Here is a 27120-nt window from a genome sequence, read left to right as displayed (position 1 = left end):
TTCATAGACATTTACACACACACATATACACACATATAAATATATTTATATAATGTGTTTTACCTAATTTGCCTTTCCTTATAAGCCTTTTTTTTCACTGATGGATTCTCAACTTCCAGAATGGTGTCTCAGAAAAAAGTGGATACTCAATAAATATTGTTGAATGAATGAATACTTGAGTCTAGCATAGTAATAGTAACAATAAGTCTGTAAATAGGCATAGATTTTACCTTGAATAAGTAGAATAACAAGAAGAGAAAAGATCCAGACTTTCTCACTACCAACACTTGGATTACATCATATTAGGGGGATTCGCAGTTATCAAGTATTCATTTATTCAACTTGTGTATTGAGGTTCTGTTATGTGCAAGACATTGAGTCAAATATTCAAGCTACCATTGCAGTAATTTTAAGTAATCCATCTTTGATATAGTCAAATTTTAATTTTATAAAAATGAAGCAACATCAAGGCTGAAAAAGTTTATATTCAGTATTTAGTTAAGAAAAGATAAATAAAGGTCTCCCTGGGGCCACAGACATTGAATTCTCTTTGCACGACTGTCATAAATTTCTAAACAAGGCACTGTAAAGAAATACCTATGCAGTAAAAAAAAAATACAAAGTTTATCCACTCTGTTAAATTTCGTAATACAAATAGAAAGATCTTATATGTTTAAAAAATACTAACAAGTATTAAAAATTACATAAACTTTCTGCTCAATACTTTATTAACCAGAAAATTCTATTAATCAAAACATTCTTTTCCTCAGCATTCTGGTTGGTCTAGGTTTTGCTCTAATAAAATGGACATGAGAAAAAAGGATTTAAATATTTTTAAAGCATAATGATATTACTGATAATAATTCTTCACTAGTAATGATGAATACATTTTTGAATTATCCATAAAGGGACCAAAAACATTATTTGAATAAATATTTCTATGCAAAAAACAACACATAACCCTTTAGTAGCATTGTTTATCATTCCTGCACTATCTTGGCACTAAAGATCTGTGATAAATAAGTTTCTGTTTGACTAGAGAAACAACAGAGCATTAGCAAAATTAGCACACTGTAGTAAATCTATCAGCACACTATTTTAATAGTAGATATAAACTACAAATCCGCAATCTACAATTCTTAATTCCCAATATATGACTTTGAGTCAGTCCTCAAACCACAAAACCAGAACTATCTCCAGAAACGATGGTAACATCCATATATGCCAGCTAACACATGTGCATACTTTGGTTTGAAAGTGCATCTGGCATAATCAGCATATAGATAGGTGTCTAAAAGAACTGTTTTCTATGTCTCAAAAGGAGTGTATATTAAAATAAGACAACAGTAGCACCACTGAATAAACTATTTTACTCATATTATCTACTGTAAAGTCCTATGTTGAGTACAATTTATTAATAATCTATCCATTTAGATGGTACTTCTATCAGAAGCCTCATCTCACAACACAGAGCACTGAGTGGTAGTCACGGCCCTGAAATAGCTTTGAAATGTGGTGTTAATTTTATTTATTGATTACATCACACGGATAACTTCAGTCTCATTCTAATTAAAAAAAAAAAACAAACAAAAAACAAGCAAAAACATAAAACCCCCTCACCATACATGGTTGGGTTACTGTAGTGAGTGAATTGTAGCCCCCCAAACCCCACCAAAAAAAAAAAAAAGTCTACATTCTAAACTCCAGTGCCTGCGACTGTGACCTTATTTGGAAAAATAAGGTCTTTGCAGATGTAATTAAGTAAAGGATCGATCGCAAGATCAGAGCACCTACAATTACCTGGGTTGGCCCTAAATCCCATGATCAGTATCTTTGTAGAGACAGGAGAGAAGAACAAACAGTGGGGAAGGCCGTGTGAAGACAGAGGCAGAAGTTGGCATGATGCAGCCACAGCCAAGGAATGCCAGGAGCCAGCAGAAGCTGAAAAGGCAAGGATGGATTCTCCCCTAGAATCTCCAGAGGGAGTGTGGACCACATGAGACCTTGATTTTGAACTGTCTTCCAGAAATGTGGGAATAAATTTGTTTTGTTAAACCACCAGATTTGTGATAACAAGTTACAGTAGCCATAAGACGCCAGCACCAAATCTAATGCTGCTCACTTCTGAGACAACTCAAAGAGAGTATTATGGGCTGACTTGCGTTCCCTCAATATTCATATATTCAAATCCTAACCCCCAGTACTTCAGAATGTGACTCTATTTGGAGACAGGGTCTCTAAAGAAGTAATTAAGTTAAAAGGAAACCATTAGGGTGGGCCCTAATCCAATATGATTGTCATCCTCCTAAGAATCAGGACACACAGACACAGGGGCTGTGCATGCCCAGGGATTCCACCATGTGAGGAAGCAGCAAGAAGGAGGCCATTTGCAAGCCAAGCGGGGAGGCCTCAAAAGAAACCAGTCCTGCCAGCACATGGATTGTGAATCTCCAGCCTCCAGAACTGGGAGAAATTAAATTTACGTTGTTTAAGTGACCTCGTCTATGACAGTTTATTGTGGCAGCCCTAGCAAGCTAATACAGAAGGCAGAGGGGATGCCAAGCTTTTGTTCTTAGAATCACAGATAGACCCTAGCAAATTCCCCTCTTTTCATGTTAGCTGAGGTAGAAGTATTCTAAAACACAAAAAGAAACAAAACAGAAAGTTTTCAATAATAATTACCAAGTGATCAGTACTGTTAAGAGAGACAGCCAACTGAACGAGCATCTACCAAAGGACAATTAGGCATAGTTAATATTTGTGGTGAGGATTAAAACTAAAGTGCCTAACAAAGGAAATGTTCAGAAGACACTTGTCAGGACCAGAAAAAAACCTTAAAAATCAACCAGTTCCACACATTTATTCTGCAGAAATAGAAACCAAGGCTCCGAAGACTAGTGTCCTGCCCCAGGTGACTTGGCTTGTGCGTGACAAAATCAGGATTTTGACACAGGTCCCCTCAACCCTAGACAAACACCTGCACGTTTTACCAATGCCTCTCTCATGATTTTTTCTGTCCAGCAAAGAATTTTTCCAAATCTCCTTGCTGGTTCGTTTTCCCTTGGGTTATGGAGGGAAGATGCTATCTCTTTGAAGAGGAGACTATTGTGGAGCATGAAGTCTTAGATTTGGGGTTTTAGTGGTGGTATTCAATGGCACCTGGCTGCTTCTCAGGCATATGAGCTCTTCTCACCCTCCAGCCTTGTGCCTTCAACATCAGCAGCAGAGTCACGTTAGTACAAGGGAAGCAATAAGCCTTCCAAGTTGATTCTGAAAGCTGTTAGTACACAGACCATGGCCTTTCTTAACATAAACGTATTTGGTGAAAGCCTACCTGTATCTATACAGTGCCCTCACCCTCCATTCCTGAAGGGAGAGGAATTTTCACATTTTTGCCTATCACAGGCAGAGGGAGGGTGGTGCAGGGGGAACTCAGGAAGAAGGAATGGGGAAACTGTTTAAACTTAGTCACTTCCTAGAAGAGTAGGGGAATTAACACTTTCAGGCTCTATGCTGGCCATCTTATACACAGTGATTCATTTAATTTCTTAATTAATGCAAGGTGAGTATTATTATTTCCATTTAATGCATGAGGAAAATAAGACTTGGAGAGGTTAGCTAAATTGCTTAAGGCCACACAGAAATTGAACAATGGAGCTGGCATGTAGTTCTTGGTCTTTTCTCACATATAAAACAAGAGTAGGGTCTGGTCTTGTAGCCAAACCTCAGGAGTTAATGAAATAGAATCACAAAATTTCTGAAATTCCACCGGAAAGAAACTTAGAAGCAAACACATTCTGTCTTTCCAACATCCCAAGCTTGTATCTACCTTAGGGAATTAGCATTTGCTGCTCTTTCTTCGTAGAATACTCTTAAATCATTCTATGGCTGGGTCCCTCTCATCCTTGTAGCCTCCATTCAAAAGCCATGTCCCCAGAAAAGGTTTCCCAGGCCATCTTATCTAAGCAGACCCAACCCTGTCACTTGACCACATTGGCCACCTTCAGTCACACCGCCTTGTTTCCTTCATTAACACTATCTGAGATTACTTTATTTGCCAATTTGTTTGTCTCCTCTCTCCATACTTTGCATCCTTCCTCAGTGTTTCAATAAAATTCCATGGGAACAAAAATGTTATTGTCAACTGTATCCTCAATGCCTGCGACGTGATCAATTTGTTGAGTAAATCTGTTCTAGCGGTTCTTTAATCAAGGATGCATGTTGATCTCTTCATACTCATGTGTAGCTTGTAAAGTCCCTCCAGATTATTCTGATTATTCTGTTGGACAATTAAGGCAGCTTTCACATCCTTGGAACCTTTAAACATGAGTCATGATTGCCCAGGCATGCCGTCTCCCCACCCCAACTTGCTTTCAAGCTCATTACATTTGAATCCTACGTCCAAGCAGATCTAAATTCCTGCTCAGGGGCACCTAAAACCAACTCTGATCCTTTAAAACTTGATGTTTGCACAAGTCCTCCTTGTTCATAAGAATGTGATGTCTCTTATCAACTTTGCCTATATCATTATATATCATTAAACATTTTAGAATAGGCATTGATAAGATCAAGCCCCTCAAATCCCACCTCCCTCTAAAGTAGTGAACATAAATAGAAAAACAAGAAAAATATAGGCTGGGTACAGTGGCTCATGCCTGTAATCCCAGCATTTTGGGAGGCCAAGGTGGGCAGATCACATGATGCCAGGAGTTCAAGACGAGCCTGGCCTACAAGGCAAAACCCCATCTCTACTAAAAATACAAAAATTACCCAGGCATGGTTGTGCACTTCTGCAATCCCAGCTACTCCGGAGGCTGAGGCACGAGAATTGTTTGGACCCTTGAACCCGGGAGGTGAAGGTTGCAGTGAGCCGAGATGGCACCACTGCACGCCAGCCTCAGTGGCAGAGTGAGACTACGTCTCAAAAAAAAAAAAAAAAAAGAGAAAAGAAAAAGATTAAACTGGATATTAATCACAGGCTGTATTTTTATCAGTACAAAAAAAACACACACACACACACACACACAAGACAGAAGAAAAACCAACACTCTGGTAGTTTTTTTACATGATTATACCCGAATTTCTCATCAATAACTATATGATACACTGGGAATAAATCCATTTGCTATTATTTCAAGGGATACAATAAGTCTCAGAACAAATGTGGTCTAAGGGAAGTGTGGTATATTAAATAGCCAAAGACATCATGAGTATACAACACTCACTTGGACCAAACATACAACCAGGCATTCCAAGGTCCAGGTGGCATCCAGTCATCTCTTGTTTGGTAAATTAGTTTAATTTGAATTACTTGAGCACTGCATTTTGTGGTGACGCATTTTTCAGTGAATTGTAAGAGATGGAGAGAGCTTAGCCTAACATGGTGGAGTTGCAAAAATATTTGCTTTCTGATTTAGAATCCTAAAGTAACCTCGGCTACAAATTTCCATATACTTGTTTTGTATCCAAATTAAACCTGCCACGTCTTCTATCCCCTGCATCACTGATTGAATCAAGTTACAGATGAACATTCTTTTTCTCTCCGCCTTAATTTATTCTGTCCATTTTTCAGGGCATACTGAACATTCCTGCAATTCACAATAGAGATGTCACAATATCTGCAGAGAAACTGTGAGCTTTCACAAACCATCAAAGCGTGTTCTTGATTCAGAAATCCCACAGGGCCTAAGTCTACAAAGTAGATTTATTCTCCACCTATAAACCCCATTTATACATATTTAATTGTGATCTCATTCTCTATAAAAGAAAAGGTTTCATTGGCTCTGACTTCCTTCTGACATTTCTATCCCGTTTTATTAATGTTCTTGGTTCCTCCTTTGCAGTCTTTGCAGTACAAACTAGAAAAGTACTTTGCTTGTACTTCAGGGGTTGGGGTGGGAATTAAACTGTTTTCCAGCTCTGAAACTACCCATTTTTAAGGAAGGACATAAAAACTTCCAAGAAGGATGGCTGAAGATATTGCCAAGCTTGTCTTTTGCTCTTGGGTTTAGTGTACGTAACTGTACATAATTATTTAGAGCAGTGCTCATATAAAGCCATGCCAATGAAAGTATCCTTGCCAAATTTATCACAGGCTGCTGCAGGCTGAGATACTGGCGCCATCTCAAAGAAACCCACATGTGCTAATACAAACTAGGAATTTTTGTAATTTTTATTGTGCCTTTTGGAGGAAAACATCCTTTCTGATAAAAAGATACTTCATCATTCCTCAATTTAAAATTTTTTTGTAAATAAGAATTAAACTTTTTCTTCTTATCTGTGCAAGGAACCAACTTACTGGTCAAATATCTGAATTTAAAGGAAGCCAAGAATAGAACAATTTAACTTCTGAGCCAGGATCCCAAGACAGAAGTGACCCTTATAACATTATTGTTTCTGCTTTTTTTAAAAGATATTGCAACACTGTTTATAATTTATTAAATGGGTTTATAACTGCTGAGGGAGATTTGAGCAGAACTGTTGAAAACATTTATAAATAAAAATAAACTAAAAAACATAGCTTTTCTTTAATTGTAATGATCAACCCCCACTAACAGAAGATATATTTGTTTCTAAAGGTTTTATAAATGTTCAAGCCATTCTTAAGTCACTAAAATACATATAAGTTTGTTTTGTTATTTAGTCTTTTTTAAAAATCTGATTAAGGGTCCTCTACAGAAGAAAAGCATTGGTATCTGTTACTTAATTGGTACTTTAAAAAATCCATAATTTGTTACATTGAACTATTAACTACTAGTGAGAAAGATAATGACTTCCACTTAATGAACACCTATGTTCAATGCTTTTCATTTTGGAAATGAATTCCAAGAAGTATAATTATCATCAGTGTACAAAACAGACAAGAAAACTGGAAATCAAAGACACTGGGTCATTAGCTCAAGTTATGGCTAGAGCTGTGGTCTGAAGACTGGTTTCTATGATTCTAAAGCTCTTTCCTCTGTTGCCTCTTTCTAAGGAAAAAAAAAAAATCAGTGTCTACCTGATTGTATGAGCCCTAATAAACTAACAAGAGCTAAAAGTTACCTCAGAGAAAAAAAATTTTTTTCCCCAATGTATACCTGAAAAAGAACGCATTGATGTAATCTTTAAACCATCATTCTTAGCAAACTATCACAAGAACAGAAAACCAAACACCGCATGTTCTCACTCATAGGTGGGAACTGAAAAATGACATCACTTGGACTCGGGAAGGGGAACATCACACATCGGGGCCTATCATGGGGAGGGGGGAGGGGGGAGGGATTGCATTGGGAGTTATACCCGATATAAATGATGAATTGATGGGTGCTAACGAGTTGATGGGTGCAGCACACCAACATGGCACAAGTATACATATGTAACAAACCTGCACGTTATGCACATGTACCCTAGAACTTAAAGTATAATAAAAAAATTAAAAATAAAAATAAAAATAAAAAAATAAAAATAAAGTTTACTAAGAACCAGCCATAATACTAAAAGAAAGATAGTTTAACCAGAAGTATATGAATATAGAGATAAAACTTTAAGAACAATTTTAAAAAGTAAAGAGTTACCTGTGAAGGAATTTAGGAAGGTTAAATAAAAGGGTAAGTTCCTATTCTGGAGGCTCCCTTTGAATATGCGGACCCTAGAAATTCTCAAAGGGCATTCAGAGTTCTAGGGGAAAGCCTTAGTAATGTTTAACACTCTGGAAGAACTCCTCACCTGAGGAAACTCTTTAACAACTTTCAGCTGAAAAGAAAGAGCAGCCCAACCACCTGAGCTTTGCTGGAGTCGGGGCGTGTGTTCCTCGTGCCAGATGTAGAAAAGGGGAAGGCATTATGGCATGTTTATCCCTCAAGCCTATGAGAAGTCTGTTATCTATCATCTAAGAGGGCAGAACTGAGCACAAATCCCTACCTGAATCTGATTCAAATTGCTCCCTAAAAATATTTCATTGTGGCAAGGACACCTGCCACCCCAGAGCAACCAAAGAGATGGAAATATTAGCCGTTCATACTCATCCAACTCAACTAGGGAATGAGATTCTCTGAATAGTGCAGAATCAGACATCCCCTGGGAGGAAGGCACTGTAGAAACCACATAGTGGCAGAATAAAGAGACCCCAATCTGCAGACCTCAACCTAAGAATAATCAATGGACATTTTGATTGACTAAAACTGGATTCTTTTGACAAAAATGAGTAGCCCACCTGAGACTATTAGGAATCATGACTGGTTCATTGTGCAAGAGTCTTAAATATTCTAGATATCCAATTTATGTTCCAAGAATATCAGTAACATGTGCTTTATCTCTCATCAGCCTGAATTGCTTTCTAAAAGGATATAACAATTGTGAAAACTCAGAGGCAGGATGCATGTCAAAGAGTGAAAAGTCATGCAAATTGTCAACTCATTTTCCTGTAGGTTCTTTGACATGCTAGGCAAGGCCTGTATGATATCCTCTGCTCTACATCCTTGCTGAGTTCAGCACTGCTTCTTTATGTAACACTTAAATGATCCAGGGGCAAGTGTAGCCATCATCAGATTCTCTCAGCCTACGTACACCAAAGCGCACTTCTCAATATCCCAGTGCAACCTGTGCATGATGTAAGATTTATTTCTTAATCTAACACTCAGATCACCAGAATTTTTGGCATTGCAATATCAACATCCATTTGAAACCTTGGCAAAGAACCAAAGCACCATTCCCATCTAACAGCCTGACAGTACAGGACTCTGTGATATTGAAAAGCAAGAGCAACTTTTTTTTTTTTCATTTTCCATCAACACAAAGCATAGCAATTTCCATCAACTGAGTAACGTGAATTTAAAGCTAGCAGTCTAAAAATAGGCCCAAATCTGATTCCGTTTCAATGTAAAGTTTTGAAGAAAGACCTCCACCTGGCCAACATGGTGAAACCCTGTCTCTACTAAAAATACAAAAATTAGCTGGGCATGGTGGCATGCACTGGTAGTCCCAGTTACTCAGGAGGCTGAGGCAGGAGAATCGCTTGGGTTCCCAGGGTTCTCAGGAGGCAGAGGTTGCAGTGAGCCAAGATCGTGCCACTGCACTCCAGCCTGGTGACAAGCGAGACTCCGTCTCAAGAAAAAAAAGAAACACCTCCAAAAAGTCCCACAGTGTTGACCTACAAGACTAGGCTAAAGTAGCTTGCAGTTTACCTCACAAAAAAACAAAATGAAAAACAAAATCACACACAAAATCCTTTAACTGAAGGGTTTAATAGAAGTTTATACACAGTGCCACCAGAGAAGCAAGCTGAAAGACCAATGTCATTCTCACAGCAGGCTACCCTGCTTCTTGAACACAACTAGAAAAAAAAAAGATGATCGTTGTGTATGCAGATATGATTCAAGAGGCCAAGTGGTAATGGACAGTCATTTCTTTAAGCTGCACATGTGAGGACAAGCAGGTCATTTCCAGGTGAAAGGTCAAGACAGAAACTATCACTGCTTTGGTTCTGTCATGTAGACCTGCTGTCACTGAAAGTCTTAAACTTTCAACCAGTCACCTGACAGCTTACAGCTACTTTGGTCGGCTTTTGTTTGAGCTGGAGCTTGGAATTATGTTGCTTCCAGACCCAGTTCCAGTGTTCTTGTTTTAGTGTTAATCATTCTTACAATGAATGAATCATTGAGCAGGATATTATGTAAGAAATAGAAATTCAGAACCAGCTTCCAGTTCCGTGTTGCCCATTGCTTTTTATTGACTACTTTACCAACTAATCAGAGAAACACACTTAGACAAGTGATACCATTTTTTTCACATATCAAATGGTCATTTAAAAAATAGCCATAACCAGAGTTGACAATGATAAGGTCAGAGTAAAATATTAATGGATACAACTTTTCATATTGAAATTTATACCCCTTTGATCTAATAATTATATTATAGGAATTTATCCTACTAAAACAATCAATGGTGCAGAGAATAATATGCAAATAAAGAGGATCCTCGTGGGGCCATGTATGATACAGAAATGCCAGAAACAATCTCAATAACACATAGATAAATTACCATACTCCATTCATTGAACTCCTTCTAGCCATTAATATTTAAGAAAATTAAGAATGACAATACTCTCATTATGAAACAAAAAATTAATGTTAGTATACAGCAATGCACAAAGTTAAACAAAACAAAGTTTGGTTGTCATCAAATTCATTAACAAGACTTTTTAAAAAATAAACCTCTAATAGGAAATGAGTTCTTGAGCAGTTACAGATTTTAGGTCCACTTCATAAACAAACCCAAGAACAAAGGAGTGTTGTTAGAAAAATGTGTTGCAAATGGCCAGGTGCTGCTCTCTTTCTCAGGTTCAGGTGGTTTTTAATAGCTGATTGTCTGCTACTGAGGCTCTAGACACCAATTTCGACCAGGCCTCTGATTTAATCCATACCAGGGGTTGCAATACTGAAAGAATGTGGGGGAGTGCACTACTGTTAAACTGGGCCATAATTCCAATGGATGACTTCCATTAGAAGTTGGCAACAATACTTGGCTCACAAAAAACTCTAGTTATTTTTTTTCTAATTATGTCCCCAAATTAGCTCATATTCAAGTGTTCGTTACAAGGAATAATTTCCAAGATTAGTAGAAATTATTCACTAAATTAGTTTTACACCTTAAGTCACACTCAAAATATCCTATAAGATTTTATTTAAATCCAAGTTGCTTTAATACAGAAAAATCTCAGTATTGTAATTAACCAAATTCTACTTTGTGAAAGTTGCACATTCAAAAGATATGTATGAAAACATATGAAAAACTCACATAAAAGAATCCAAGTGGTCCGGATATATACGGCATTTTCATTCCCAAGAGATATTTGACTTGTGAAGTCACCACATGGGTAGCAGCCCCAGTTGTCATTGCACTGATCACAGGCTCCGTGACCACGAATGTGGCACTGCCCAGTTGCAGCACAAACATGGCCACCTAAGAGGAGAAGGGAGGAGTGAGATGAACTTTCAGATGAAACTCCCCAAAGTTCCCAGAGGGGTTAATGTCTGACACATTTTCATTTTCATTTGATAGAATCATAGGGAACTGATGTGTAACAAGTTTCTTACATTGTATATATACAATATCTTGAGTTTCCCTGAGCACATTGTTAGGTTCCAAGAGGTTTCAAAGGTTTCAAATGTTATTAGGTACAATGCCAGTATCTCAATTAAAATTAACACAATGTTTTTCTAAATTTAGACTTTTCTCTTTTCCTAATTCTATGTGTTTCAAAAAAGGGAAATACACTCAAATCAGTTTAATATATGGGTCTATGTGGAAGAGAAATCAAATTTGCATTACTATATCTGTAATTTAAAATTTTAAAAAGGAAAAGACATGATTCACTACTTTATACCCAGTAGGCATAAAACCTCAAAAGCATTGAAGAGAGAAAGCCATTCCTCAAGATTCTCCCGGGTTCTGAGAAATGGGAACATACTCTTTGACCAGATACTCCGTCAAGTAGTAACCCATTTATGCCAGAGGCAGCAAATTTATTTTGTGAAAAATCAGATGTTGATGATGACCTTGAGCAGTAGGATATAAATAATTCCCACAAGCTTACGTTCCAATAGTGGAACACTAGGCATGATTATTAAGGGCTAATATTTAATAAGAAAACATTAGGACTTATTTGTATATGTGGCACCAGAAAAGACAGATAGGGTAAAGATACACGTCTTAAGAAGCCCAGAAATCAGTATAAAAATCATTGTCCTTCAATATTTCCTTACTCTTCATAGCATCATCCTCCATCTCAAAACCATTTCATGACCAGGCAGAATCATCACCTCTATGTAGAAGCTGTGCATTGAATTCCGCTGGGCAAAAGTTGACAGGAATGACAGGAAGCAGCAAAACTCTTCTCTTTTTTCTTGTTTTTTTTTTTTTTAGATAAGGTCTCACTTTGTTACCCAAGCTGGAGTACAGTGGCATGACCATGTCTCACTGCAACCTCCACCCCCCAGGCTCAAGTGATCCTCCCATTTTAGCCTCCTGAATAGCTGCGACTACAGACAAATGCCTGGCTCTTTTTATTTATTTTTGTTTATTTATTTATTATTTATTTATTTATTTATTTTGTAGAGACAGGATCTCACTGTGCTACCTAAGCTGGTTTCAAAATCTTGGGCTCAAACAATCCTCCTGCCCTGGCCTCCCAAAGTACTGGAATTACAGGTGTGAGCCACCACACCTGGCCTCTTCTAACTCCTGATACTTCAATAACGAGTGTTCTTCCTTTGCCAGAGAGATTTCAGAAGATGGCCCACACTTTGGCTTAATGCAACTGTGTAAACTCTGTCATAGAAACTGCAAAAAGTAAAATTTACTATTTTGAAAGTAACGCTAAATTACATTCACAAGTATAAGCACTAGAAAATGGAAACAAAAGAGGTCATGCTGATATAACCTCTTAATGTGTTAATTACAATATTTAGGCCAGGTCTTAAAATTCTTGTTGGCAAGCCCAGTGTAGTAGCTCATGCCTGTAATCCCAGCACTTTGGGAGGTAGAGGCAGGAGGCTCATGTGAGCCAAGAAGTTTAAGACAAGCCTGGGCAACATGTGAAACCATGTCTCCTAAAAAAAAAAAAAAAAAAATTAATGTTGAGTGTGGCAGCGAGTTCCTGTAGTACCAGTTACTTAGGAGGTTGAGGTGAAAGGGTGATCTGAGCCCAGGAGGTAGAGGTTGCAGTAAGCTGTGGTCACACTACTGCATGCCAACCTGGGCGACAGAGTGAGACCCTGTCTCAAAATATATATATATATATATATATATATAGTTGGCAAATGAGATTAACTCTTAAAGAAATCAGAGGGAAGGATAACAATGAGATCTCCTTTTATCAAGAGGTCACAGTGATGAAAATGAGAAATATAAATTGATATCTGGCACCACTAAAGCATAAATTGCAAAACATACTATTTCTTTATTTTGATCATAATATAATAACCCCTTGACCAAAAGCAATAATGCTCTGAACCTGAATTACAGTGGATTTTCCTGGGCTCAAATCTGAAAATTTGAACCTATATTCTGATCCAAGTTCTACCACATCCTAGGTTTGTGATCACAGAAAACTTACTGAAATTCTCCAAGCCTCATTATCATCTATAAATTATTAGAGTTAATTTTGCCTTATTTTGTAGAGTTGTGTAAGGTGAGTGTCAAATAATATATGCAAGGGCTTCGAAACCTATAAAATGCTTAACCTATGATGTAGGAAGAACAACAGGGGACGTCATACATATTTACCTAGTATGGAAAACCAGTCACCACTTTTGCAAATGTAGAAAGGGCCACACTACATTTTCTAACTCTGTAAAACTTAAGAGTCTAATGCAGAAGGAAATGTATTTAAATTGTTTACAGTTTAGCAGCCACCTTTCACTCAATACATAATAAAGAAAATAATATGGGATGCCAATGTGGATATCAGGCAATCTGTCACTGCCAACTCAGGATGCCAAAGCAGCAGCTTCTGCTACTAACAATTTTTTAGTGACTGTATTTGTCAAAGAGAGATGTTCTGAAGGAAATACCCAAGCAATCAATTGTGTTGGCACAAGTGGAACATGGTGTTTTTTTTTTTTTTTTTTTTTTGGCAACTTTTGATTTGTGGTCAGTTGGTTTTCATCCTGAAAACACAATCAGCTATGAAAAACATTGAACCAATTATTCCCAATTTCTCTACTAATAAGTTAGTTCCAACTTATGACATTGACTCTTACAAGCCACGAGGATGAAATTAGCATATTACTGAGGTACGATGAAAACAAGAGTTGAATTTTCATTTAGGCCAAATGTAGAATACAAGTCTGTGAAGTGGCAAAACCAGTGTGTGTACATGGAATTTATGCATACTTGGAAGGTTGGAAAATTTGCATCAGTATGCCAAGTAATCTTGAGGCCTTGTATAGAACCATCATCATTTTACCTTCTGTTTTCCACTCGTTTCCTAAACTCCAGTGCCTACTGAGAGGGTTAAATGATTTGCCCTGCCTGGGAAACAAAGGTTACCTAACCTTAAGTGGTCACCTACCATACCGCGTGAAGCTAAACCACCATCTTCTAGTAGCAGCTTCTTTGTCATTTCCACAATTTAAAAGTTACAAACAGGTGGATCACGAGGTCAGGAGATCGAGACCATCCTGGCTAACACAGTGAAACCCCGTCTCTACTAAAAAATACAAAAAAAAAAAAAAAAACTAGCCGGGCGAGGTGGCAGACGCCTGTAGTCCCAGCTACTTGGGAGGCTGAGGCAGGAGAATGGTGTAAGCCCGGGAGGCGGAGCTTGCAGTGAGCTGAGATCCGGCCACTGCACTCCAGCCTGGGCGACAGAGTGAGACTCCGTCTCAAAAAAAAAAAAAAAAAAAATTACAAACAAAAGAGTCCAGAAGAAGTTCAAGATATAAAAAGAGTTCAACCATTTCAAGTATTAAAAAACATGGGAACCTACTTGCAATGCAAATGAGAAAAGATGAATTATGCTCTTTTAAAATATCTAAAGACTCAAAATATATAGAATGTATATTGTAACATTCTATTTGTATACATCATTATACTTTAAAAAAAATCCTCCTACCAAAAGATAAATCTTTAACATGGAGAGTTCTTGACTCTGAAAGGTCAAGTTCCTTAAAGACCTCATTTCTGATACAAACCACTGGGCATATGAAGGATGATTAAAAACATATGAGGTTTAACTGAGGAGAAATTTCTCTCTTCTGGATGACAAACTTCTTAATTACCCAAGACAATGGCAGACGTGTTAGAGGGAAGAGGAAGAAGAGAAGTAGTAAAGGAAGGGGAACTAGCGGAGAATGGGGAGGAGAGATTTAAGAACTCCCTCTTTTCCTACCACTCAAATTTTAGTAGCTTATTCACACTGACATTAGGAATCTGGCAAACAGAGGCTGGTGCACACAGCTCAAAGGTCGCAAGTACACAAGCAACACAGGCTTTGCAAGAGGGTCGCATAGATTGAACCATGTTTGTCTTCAAACTGAAGTATGTGAAATGGGGCTTTCCTAGAATCTTGTGCTTGGAGACCCAGTATTTAAATTTGATATCAATTAAAAAATCAAGGATTTTTAAAGCTAATTACTTAATAAACAGCCACATCATCTCCTTTTACCAGTAATATGGATGATAATATTTCTAATCTAGCTAGTCAACTCCCCAAAACCTGGCCATGCAATATTTCATGAGGAAATTAATTTCATACAGTATAGTTCAGCTATTTGTAGTAATGCTGTTGTTGCGGGCTAATGCTGAAATCCTCTGACAAACATTATCAAGATTCACTAGCATGATACTATTTGGTAATGCTTCTGTAAACACCATGTGTTCCACATTAATTGAATGTATCTCAGATTTCAGGCCAATTTTTTTTTTTTGCAAATAGCCTTCAAATATTTTAAAATAACAAAGAGTACATAGGAAACAATTATATTAGCCAAGTGAATAGAATATAGAATGCATTTTAGGTTATGTTGGTTTGTCTGGTATCTGGCTTTTACATTATACCAAATCACTTATTGGCCCATTCAATTAATATTTATCGAATACCTACTAAGAGTTAGGCACAGCACTGTTGCAGAATACACAGCTTCTCACGATACAGTTCAATCCTAAAAGATTGTATAGAGATGTGAAATGACGATTTTGGTAAAGGGGACTGTTAACTAGGACCATGAAGAAGAATGATACAGGTGACTGGATGGTAAAATCTGAAAAGTTGTTTGGGTGGGGCCTGAAATGTTAAAGAGCCCTGTGTTGTATGCTGAGTAATGCATTCAGGTTTGGGGGAAAGAGTTAAATTGCTGATGACATTAGGAAAACAATTCAGTCTTATTCGGAGATATGGAAGAAAAAAACCTCTATGTGACCAGAGGTCTTGAGAAGAACAAGGCTGAAGTATTCATACTTTCTGATTTCAAAACTTATTTTAAAAAGCTATAGTAATCAAAGCAGTGTGGTACTGGCACAAAAAGATATATAGACCAATAGAATAAAATAGCCCAGAAATAAACCCATGCATACATGGTCACATGATTTTTGACAAGCATACAAGACCATTCAATGAAGGAAAGGACAGTCTTTTCAACAAATGGTGCAGGGAAAATTGTATATGCATATGCAAATGAATGAAGTTGGACCCTTACCTAACACCATATACAAAAATTAATCAAAATGGTTCAAAGATCTAAATATGAGACCTGAAATTATAAAATTCTTAGAACAAAACATGGAGCAAAAGCATCACAACATCGGATTAGGCAGTGCTATTTTTATATCACACGAAAAGCACGGGTACCAAAAACTAAACAAATTGGGCTTCATGAAAACTTTAAAAATCTGTGCATCTAAAGACACTATCAACAGAATAAAAAGGAAACCCACAAAATGGGAGAAAATCATATATCTGATAAGTGTTAATATCCACAATAGATAGACAACTCCCAAAACTCGACAAAAACAAATATCTGATTCAAAAACGGGCAAAGGATATGTATAGACATCTCTCCAAAGAAGGTATACAAGTGTCTAATAAGCACATGAAAAGATGTTCAACATCACTTATCATTAAGAAAATGCAAATCAAAACTACAATGAGAGAGCACCTCACATCCATTAGGATGACTACTATCACACCCACACACACACACACACATACATACACACATACACACACAGAAAATAAGTTTTGGCAAGTACATGTAGGAATTGCAAAACCTGTGTTCTGTTGCTGGGAATGTAAAATGGTATAGCCAATACAAAAAGCAGTATGATGGTTCCTCAAAATATGAAAAATAGAATTACCGTGTGGTCCAACAATTCCACTTGGGGGTATACACGCAAAATAAATGTTGAAAGCAAGATCTCAAAGATATATGTTTACACTGATATTTATAGCAGCATTATTCAGAGTAGCTACAGTGGATACCCAAGTGTCCATCAATGGATGAATGGATAAACAAAATGTAGTATATAAAAACAATAAAATATTATTCAACCTTATAAAGGAAGGAAATTCCAAAAATGTAACAACATGGATGAACCTTGAGGACATTATGCTAAATGAAATAAGCCAGTCTCAAAATGGCAAATACTGTATGATTCCACTTACATGAAATACTTAGAGTCATCAAAATCACAGAGAAATAAAATAGAATGGTGGTTTCCAAGGGCTAGAGGAAGTGAGGAACAGGAGTTATTATCTAATGAGTATAGAGTTTCAGTTTTACAAGTTGAAAAAAGTTATGGAGACATATGTGTGAAAGAAAAATAAAAACTTGGGACCTCAAATCTATAAGCCAAAAGGAAAAGAAATAAGCTGAAAGCTGAGTCATGCAAGAAAGTGCCTTTCCTTTTGTTACTAGGCAGATAGCTACAGATAAAGGTTAAATATCTCCACAGGTAGCCACTCTATGTTTACCTTATCTTATGTAAAGTGCTGATATACTGAGGGCAAGAGGAATACGTAGTTAATAATTCCCCTACCTGCTCCTATTCCCTTGCTACATGTGGATTACCACATCCTCCCTCTTTCTCCTCCAGCCTGCTTTTCCCCTTAAAATATTGAAGCCCACGGAATCCTTTGGAGAAAAGCACAGACCACAGACCATTTTTCTGTGACGCCATGTTCATTTCCGCTGGGCATGTCCTTAACCTTGGCAAAATAAACTTCTAAATTGATTGAGAACTATCTCAGATACTACTTGGTTTACAAGTGGTGGAGGTGGTTGGTGGTTACATAACTTTGTAAATGTATTTAATATGGCTGAATTATATACTTAAAAATGGCTAAGATGGTAAATTGTGTGCTTGTGTATTTTTCTACATTTATATATATGTATGTGTGTGTATGTATATATATATAATCATTTAGGAGGTCAGGAGTTCTCAGAATGGAATGTAGAATATGATAAAGAATCTAATTGACAATGATTGTACTTTTTACTGTCTCCATAGGCTTTATAAGTTCTGCCTTTTACAGAAGGCTATTTAAATGGAATCATATAATATGTGGTCTTTTCAGACTGGCTAAATGGATGCAACAACCTCACTGAAATGAGTTGCAAAAGAATGTGCTAACATAAATAATTTTGAAAATGACTAGAGTCTGGAAGACTAAAGGCAAAAAGAAACACTAGACTCTAACTGCTGAAGTTGTTTCCCATGGGGGTAGGGGTTAATAATTCTGAAACCACTGTTGCAGCAAATCCACATGGGTATAGCTCTGCAGCAACCTCAACTCTTGCTTCCTCGGAAGAAAGAATTCAACTGAGGGGCATAAAGCAGAAGGACAGACTGAGACAATTTTACAGCAGGAGTGAAAGTTTACTAGAAAGCTTTAGAGCAGGAATGGAAAAAAAAAGTAAAGTATACTTAGAAGGGGGCCAAGCAGGCAACTTGAGAGACCAAGTGCACTGTTTGACCTTTTGACTTGGGGTTTTATATGTTGGCATGCTTCTGGGGTCTTGTGTTCCCTCTCCCGTGATCCTTTCCTTGGGGTGGGCTGTCTGCATGCACGCTGGCCTGCTAGCACTTGGGAGGGGAGCATGTGCAGTATGTTTACTGGAGTCACATGCATGCTCACTTGAGGCATTCTTTCCTTCCCAGTTGAATTTCCTTGGAAGGTCATATATGAGTTAAACTCTGCCATTTTGCCTCTTAATACACATTCTTTTTTTTTTTTTTATACTTTAAGTTCTAGGGTACAAGTGCACAACATGCAGGTTTGTTACATATGTACACATGTGCCATGTTGATGTGCTGCACCCATTAACTTGTCATTTACATTAGGTATATCTCCCAATGCTATCCCTCCCTCCTTCTCCAGCCCCACAACAGGCTGCAGTGTGTGATGTTCTCCTTCCTGTGTCCAAGTGTTCTCATTGTTCAATTCCCACCTATGAGTGAGAACATGTGGTGTTTGGTTTTTTGTCCTTGTGATAGTTTGCTGAGAATGATGGTTTTCAGCTGCATCCATGTCCCTACAAAGGACCTGAACTCATCCTTTTTATGGCTGCATAGTATTCCATGGTGTATATGTGCCACATTTTCTTAATCCAGTCTATCATTGGTGGACATTTGGGTTGGTTCCAAGTCTTTGCTATTGTGAATAGTGCTGCAATAAACATACGTGTGCATGTGTCTTTATAGCAGCATGATTTATAATCCTTTGGGTATATACCCAGTAATACACATTCTTGAGCCCACTCACTTAACTCTTGAGATCTTATCGGGAAGCTGTCCTCACCCCTTATTTCGTTTTAACATTCTTCTAAATCCAATAACCCGATTTGTCTCCTCTTGCTTTCAGGCCATCAAGCTCCAGATCCTCAGTGAGGGATGCCATCCTGCCAAATCACCCTTCTACAGGGAACTGATAAACTGTCCATCAGTAGGACACAACAGAGGAAAAGTCCTGTCCCTGTCCCCCTTGGACTTGGCAGGATACCACTTTCAACAACCAATAGAGTCAACCTTGCCTTGACAGCTAGCAAAAGGCCAAGATCCATAGAACCACCAGATTTTTCTCTGTTTTCTCCAAAAAAATTGGGGTCTTGGACCCTTGTGGGGGGAAATGTTACAGTAGGTAGCTAGTCAGACATGAGCAGGGCAGTAGAGGGCCCCCCTCCGCCCCAACCTGGAATGTCAGGCGACCATCAAGTGGTGGTCAGGCAGTTGTTAAACTGTTTCTCTAAAATAATAATTGGTCCCAGCCAGCACCAGGGAAAGGAAATCTCCCAATAGATAGAAGCACCTGACACTGGTTATCAGCAGCTTCTCACTAAGATCTTAAGAGTTGGGTAAGTGGGCCCAACCATGCATATTAAGAGGAAAAATGGCAGAGTTTAACTGGCTTATAACTTCCTAGGGACATTTGCGTGGGAAGGGAAAAACACCTCGAGTGAGCATGTGTATGACTCCAGTAAACACACTGCACATGCTCCCCTCCCAACCAAGTGCTAACAGGCCACCATGCATGCAGACAGCCCACCTCAAGGGAAAAATCAGAGGAGAGGGAACACAAGACCCCGGAAGCATGCCAACATATAAAACCCCAAGTCAAAAGGTCAAATAGTGCACTTGGTCTCTCAAGTGGCCCGCTTGACCCTCTCCCAAGTGTACTTGATTTGCTTTTTGTTCATGCTCTAAAACTTGGCTTGGTCTCTCCTTCTGCCTTATGCACCTCAGTTGAATTATTTCCTCTGAGAAGGCAAGAATTGAAGTTGTTGCAGACCTGTACCCACACAGATCCACCACCGGCAAATATACTGGAATTGCAATATATATTATATTGCAATATATTATTATATATTTTATATAATGGAATTGCTAACTTAAGCAAATGGATGTTGAGTGGTGGGAGCCAGGTTCTCACTGCTGGAGGGGGAGGTTTCAGACAAACGAGGCCATAAAGCTAGAATGATCATTGTGGTAATGCATTAGGGTTGGAGACCTAAGTATATACTCATGTTTAATTTAATATAGGCATAGATGGATACATAAACACATATAGATATGATTACGTACATATAAATTATACATAATATAATTAATATACATAACATATATTTTATTATGATCTTAAGAGTTGGGCGAGTGGTTTAAGCATGTGTATTAAGAGGCAAAATTACTGGAATTCTGCACAGATTTGCCTTATAAGATTTGCTGTATAATTAAACATAATTATATTATGTTTAATATACATAAAAATATTTTCTTGCTCTGTCAGATAAAAAGCCTTAGATGCAACAACACCCCGGTAGCAATGAGAATACCTACCATGTAAATCTTAAAGTCTAACAACTTTCTCTAATAAAACAAACCAGAGATCCTTAGAGAAATGGCTGATTCTAGGACTGAGCAGGGCATATATAATACGAACCTGGATTATCTTATAGTACCAGAAAGGAAGGAAGTGTTAAAAAAGTAAATAAACAAATAAGAGTGTCAAGGCCAGATACAGAGCCAACTGAAAGAGTTCCCAGTGTCCAAAGCCAGGACAATTTGAAGAGCAAAATAAATAAAGTAGTATTGGATTATAACCAAAGAACAGAACAAATATCCTAGAGTCCATACTAATATAAATGATTGACTAAATAAATAAATAAATAGGGGAGAATAGGCAAATCTGTTCAGAATTCCAGTAATTTATGCAGACAATACCCACTCATTAACTCCCCACTTGACATAACCTCCACTCCTTAAGTGTGGGCTATTCATAATGACTTATTTCCACAGAATACAGTATGGAAAGTGAGAAAATAGAGTAACTGACAAGCACTACCTCAGCCAGGTGATCAAGTTAACATCAACAATGATAAGTGTTGTTATAGTTTATCATGTGGTGAGACTGTCACTTGTTTAATGAGAGTAGAGTTTCAGTTTTACAAGATGAAAAGAGTTGTACAGATGGATGATGGTGATGGCTGCTCAGCATTATGAATGTATTCAATGCTACTGAACTACACACTTAAAAATGGTTAAGATGGTAAACTTTATGTTATGTGTATTTTATCACAATTATATGTAGATACACACACACACACACACACACACACACACACACACCTCTTCCTCCTAAAAATATATAAGGCCAGTCTAATCATGGTAAAAAACATCAAACATATCCTGATTGAGGGGCATTCTGTAGACTACCTGACCAGTACTCCTCTAAAGTGTCAAGATTATTAAAATTTAAAAAGTCTCAGCAATGTTCAGTAGTGAGGAAGCTGAAGAAAGACAGGATCATTAAATGTAATGTGGTATCTTGGATGGGATCCTGGAACACACAATAAAAGGACATTAGGTAATAATTAACAGCCAGGCACGGTGGCTCACACTTATAATCCCAGTGCTTTGGAAGGCCAAGATGAAAGGATGGCTTGAGGCCAGGAGTTTGAGACCAGCCTAGGCAACATAGTGAGACCCCATTTCTACAAAAAAATTTAAAAATTGGCCTAACATTTAAAAAATTGGCATGGCAGGTGCCTATAGTCTTAGCCAGTCGTGAGGCTGAGGTGAGAGGGTAACTTGAGCCCTGGAGTTCCAGGTTACTGTGAGTTATGATTGCATCACTGTACTCCAGCCTGAGCAACAGAGTGAGACTCTGTCTCAAAAAAAAAAAAAAAGATAAATAAATAAATAAGGAAATCTGAATACAACATATAGACTTTAGTTAATAATAAAATATCAATCTGGTTCATTAATTGTGACAAATATACCATCCTAATGTAAGATGTTAGTAACAGGGGAAACTCTGTGGGTTATATGTCAATTCTGGGTACTATTTTTGTGCTTTGCTACAAATCTAAAATCATCCTAAAGTGAAAGTTATTAAAAATTAAAAAAAGAAAAGAAAACCCCCTCCACCTGTTCCACAGAATCTTCAGGTAAGTCTAAATTTCTCACCAAAGTGTGTGCTATTCACAAAGAGTTCCTGAATTCTGTGTACATCAGCATAGGGAAAAAGAAAGACTCTAAGAAGAACACCAAACAGCTGGGTTTTAGATGTATGGCATGTGTGCAAATAACCACACCAAGACAAAGATGTAAACCACACATACAAAAGAGAGAAATAGAAAATGTGCCACTGGATTTCAGAGGGAGAAGGGAATATTGCTGGATAGGGTTAAAATTGTAAGCTTGACACTTAAGGAGGAAAACCATTAGAAAGCATTCAAAAAAGAGGGAAGAGTATGAGGATCAAACAGGGCAGCATGGGATATGTCCAGAGCAAGTTTAGAAGGAACGAAACTAGCCAAAAGTGAGTAACAGAAAATAAAGCAAGACATTTTGAAGTCAGAATATAGTCCACTGTAAAAGTAGTGAAAAGGGAGTTTTGCAGGAGTGAATGACATCACTTTTCCATACATTCATTAAACACCTGATCTTGCCAAGAACTATGCTGCACACTGGCTCAAACATCAGATCTGCACTTTGGTAGGACTAATCTCATGTTAGAATGGCCATTTAAAGTGTCAGTATAACAGGAATAGTAAAGGAAAAAGGAAAAAGTCACCTAAACTAGACAGAGCAGGAGCAGGAATGGAGAGCAGAGAGATGAGCCAAGTATACAACACTCCACAAACTGATCATATGTTCAGGAAATGTCTATCTGAATTTTGTGGAATTGATCAGAAATTCACTGGACTTTGGAATCATCTTTATTAGGAATTACATGGTTGAAGGGGCACCATCATCTTTTCAGTTCTCAGACACTTTAAGAAAAAACTAGCCTCTGATGCTAGATATTATGAAAGTCAGAACTGCTAGGAATGGACAATTTGACTCCTCCTTCATATTTGTCTAAGAAATATGAGCTAAAGAAAACAATAGTCATAAAGTGGGATGATAGGAAGCACGATATTATTAAAAGACACAGAGGTGTAAGGAGTTGTAGAGTTGTTGTATTTTTGTTTTTCATCAGGTGTGAGAATATTCATAAGAAAAGGTGGGAGATTTTATTGACTAGGTCTCCACACTTGAGCTAGATGGATCCAACAAAATAACCATAAGCAAATTAGAGAAGTATAAGTTTATTACTATTTGTTTATCAAGAACTGTTTTACAATTTAAACAGATACAGACACATTCCCTATCTTCTGGTAAAGGATGAAAAAAAAAACTCAATTTAATTTTTGTTATTTAACATAGTGATGCCACTAACATTTAACTGACCTTTTCCTCTTCAATTTAATCAACTCACATTTATTAAGTACCAGCTGTTGGAATTATAGAGACAAATAGTCTCTGTTCTATAGAGACTCACAGTCTAGAAAAGGAGGCAAATGTGTAAAACTATTTCCTGGTAGATTGAGAAGCCCTATGAGGTAGGACATGAGCAATGTCTTACAGGAACACCAAGAGGAATCACATATAAGCATGTCCAGAGATCCAGGGAAGGCTTCTCTGAGATGATTATATTTGAGCTGAACCTTGAAAGACACAGAGGAGTCATACAAGTGGCATGAGAATGGGGCCTGGCATGCTTAGAGAATGACAGGCACATCGTTGTGGAGCCAAGAACATTGTCCTGCCACATGGCACATGCCGAGTACCCAGGCTGCCACTATTATTAATGAGGTAAAATATGGGAAAGACCTAGAACAATGCCTGGCCCTAGAAGTAGATGGATTAAGTTTCCTTGTTTCCTTTGTCAACACTAGTTTAGAAATCTGCATAGAAGCAGTTAAGAAAGTGTATACTGGAGTCTGACTCCTACTGTGCTAATTCCTAATTACAAGATACTAAATAAGTCACTCTATTAGTCTGTTCTCACATTGCTGTAAAGAACTACCTGAGACTGGGTAATTTATAAAGAAAAGAGGTTTATGTCCTGAATGGTACTACCTAGATTTTCTTCTAGGGTTTTTATGGTATTAGGTCTAACATTTAAGTCTCTAATCCATCTTGAATTAATTTTCGTATAAGGGGTAAGGAAAGGATCCAGTTCAGCTTTCTAGTTATGGCTAGCCAATTTTCCCAGCACCATTATTAAATAGGGAATCCTTTCCCCATTTCTTGTTTCTCTCAGGTTTGTCAAAGATCAGATGGCTGTAGATGTGTGGTATTATTTCTGAGGACTCTGTTCTGTTCCATTGGTCTATATCTCTGTTGTGGTACCAGTACCATGCTGTTTTGGTTACTGTAGCCTTGTAGTATAGTTTGAAGTCAGGTAGCGTGACGCCTCCAGCTTTGTCCTTTTGACTTAGGATTGTCTTGGCAATGCGGGCTCTTTTTTGGTTCCATATGAACTTTAAAGCCGTTTTTTTCCATTCTGTGAAGAAAGTCATTGGTAGCTTGAAGGACTTCATGTCTAAAACACCAAAGCAACGGCAGCAAAAGCAAAAATTGACACATGGGATCTAATTAAACTAAAAGCTTTTGCACAGCCAAAGAAACTACCATCAGAGTGAACAGGCAACCTACAGAATGGGAGAAATTTTTGCAACCTACTCATCTGACAAAGGGCTAATATCCAGAATCTACCAAAACTCAAACAAATATACAAGAAAAAAGCAAACAACCCCATCAAAAAGTGGGAAAGGATATGAACAGACATTTCTCAAAAGAAGACATCCATACAGCCAACAGACACATGAAAAAATGCTCATCATCACTGGCCATCAGAGAAATGCAAATCAAAACCACAATGAGATACCATCTCACACCAGTTAGAATGGCAATCACCCTGTCTCTACTTAAAAATACAAAAAACTAGCCGGGCGACGAGGCGGGCACCTGTAGTCCCAGCTACTCGGAGGCTGAGGCAGGAGAATGGCGTAAACCCAGGAGGCGGAGCTTGCAGTGAGCTGAGATCCGGCCACTGCACTCCAGCCTGGGTGGCAGAGGCAAGACTCCGTCTCAAAAAAAAAAAAAAAAAAAAAAAAAAGAAGTCAGAAACAACAGGTGGGAGAGGATGTGGAGAAATAGGAACACTTTACACTGTTGGTGGGATTGTAAACTAGTTCAACCATTATGGAAAACAGTATGGCGATTCCTCAAGGATCTAGAACTAGATGTACCATATGACCCAGCCATCCCACTACTGGGTATATACCCAAAGGATTATAAATTACTCTACTACAAAGACACATGCACACGTTGTTTATGCGGCACTATTCACAATAGCAAAGACTTGGAATCAACCCAAATGTCCATCTGTGACAGACTGGATTAAGAAATGTGGCACATATACACCATGGAATACTATGCAGCCATCAAAAAGGATGAGTTTGCGTCCTTTGTAGGGACATGGATGCAGCTGGAAACCATCATTCTTAGCAAACTATCACAAGAACAGAAAACCAAACACCGCATGTTCTCACTCATAGGTGGGAACTGAACAATGAGATCACTTGGACTCGGGAAGGGGAACATCACACACTGGGGCCTATCATGGGGAGGGGGGAGGAGGGAGGGATTGCATTGGGGAGTTATACATGATATAACGTCATGCACATGTACCCTAGAACTTAAAGTATAATAATAAAAAAAAAAAAAGAAAAGAGGTTTAGTTGACTCACAGTTCCACAGGCTGTATAGGTAGTATGGCTGAGGAGGTCTCAGGAAACTGACAATCATGGCAAAAGGGCAAAGGGGAAGCAAGCATGTCTTCATATGGTGGCAGGAGAGAGAGAGAATGAAGGAGTAAGTGCCATACACTTTTGAACAACCAAATCTCATGGGAACTCACTATCACAGGGACAGCAAGGGAGTAATCTGCCCCCATGGTCCAATTGCTTCCCATCAGGTTCCTCTCTTAACATTGGAGATTATAATCCAACATGAGATTTGGGTGACAACACACAGCCAAACTGTATCAGTCAGTTTACCTTCAGTATCTCTATCTGTATAATAGAGAATTATTCCTAAGTAATTTTTCCTAAAATGTTAATGAGGATTAAATATATGAATACATGTAGTAAGCTTAGAACAGAGCTTGTCAATGAGGAAAGTTTTTTATAATTTTAAGAATGTTATAATTCTAACTTGATTAAGTTTATTACTTCTTAGCTTTGCCAGATACAAACACAGGTGAAAAGATTTAGATTAAACAGAGTAATGACTTTCTGCTGTAATGGTTGTAAAACAGTGAAACGTCATCAAAAGAGATTTCAGATTGTCCTCCTCCTGCATTACAAAAGAATGAAATTGATGATGTTTCTGAGAAGAGTAAGTATGATGTGTTGAATAGGCAGGATAAACTAGTTTTAAATCCTGCGTCCCTTCTATACTCCTGATCCTCTTATTTAAAACATGCAAGAAAATGTTTAGCACAACACCAAAAGTAATTGAAGAATCTCCTATTTAGTTTACAGTTGTCTTTTTATCATCCTTGAAGGCGTAAAACCATGTGTCTCCAGAATGCACTAGTATCATAATACAAGGCTTTGTCACTAAACACCACACCTTGTGTCACCCCACACTTTTACAATTGTTGAATATATGTTTATGACACAAACATATATAACTTACCTAAAAGATAACCAAACCACTACAATATCATTATTCTAGTGAAGGCAGCCTACAGTAATGAACACACCTTTCTCAGTGCAAGAAAAATCAAAAAGACAAACTAGATTTCCC

At 37.8% G+C, this 27120-nt stretch overlaps 1 protein-coding gene across 1 annotated transcript in view; it reads right to left on the bottom strand.

Annotated features, from left to right (window-relative positions):
* The window catches only part of SLC26A7 (solute carrier family 26 member 7), a 138520-nt gene that overhangs the window by 71319 nt on the left and 40081 nt on the right, over nucleotides 1-27120 (bottom strand). Inside the window, exon 5 of the mRNA XM_033203672.1 lies at nucleotides 10777-10941. Within this exon, the coding sequence (XP_033059563.1) occupies nucleotides 10777-10941 (165 nt within the window). The remainder of the gene's footprint in view (nucleotides 1-10776; nucleotides 10942-27120) is intronic.

Source organism: Trachypithecus francoisi, unplaced genomic scaffold (assembly GCF_009764315.1).
Source record: "Trachypithecus francoisi isolate TF-2019V2 unplaced genomic scaffold, Tfra_2.0 Lachesis_group7, whole genome shotgun sequence".
Taxonomy (NCBI): Eukaryota; Metazoa; Chordata; class Mammalia; order Primates; family Cercopithecidae; genus Trachypithecus; species Trachypithecus francoisi.
Note: the sequence above shows the minus strand (reverse complement) of the source record. Positions and strands in the feature narration are given on the sequence as shown.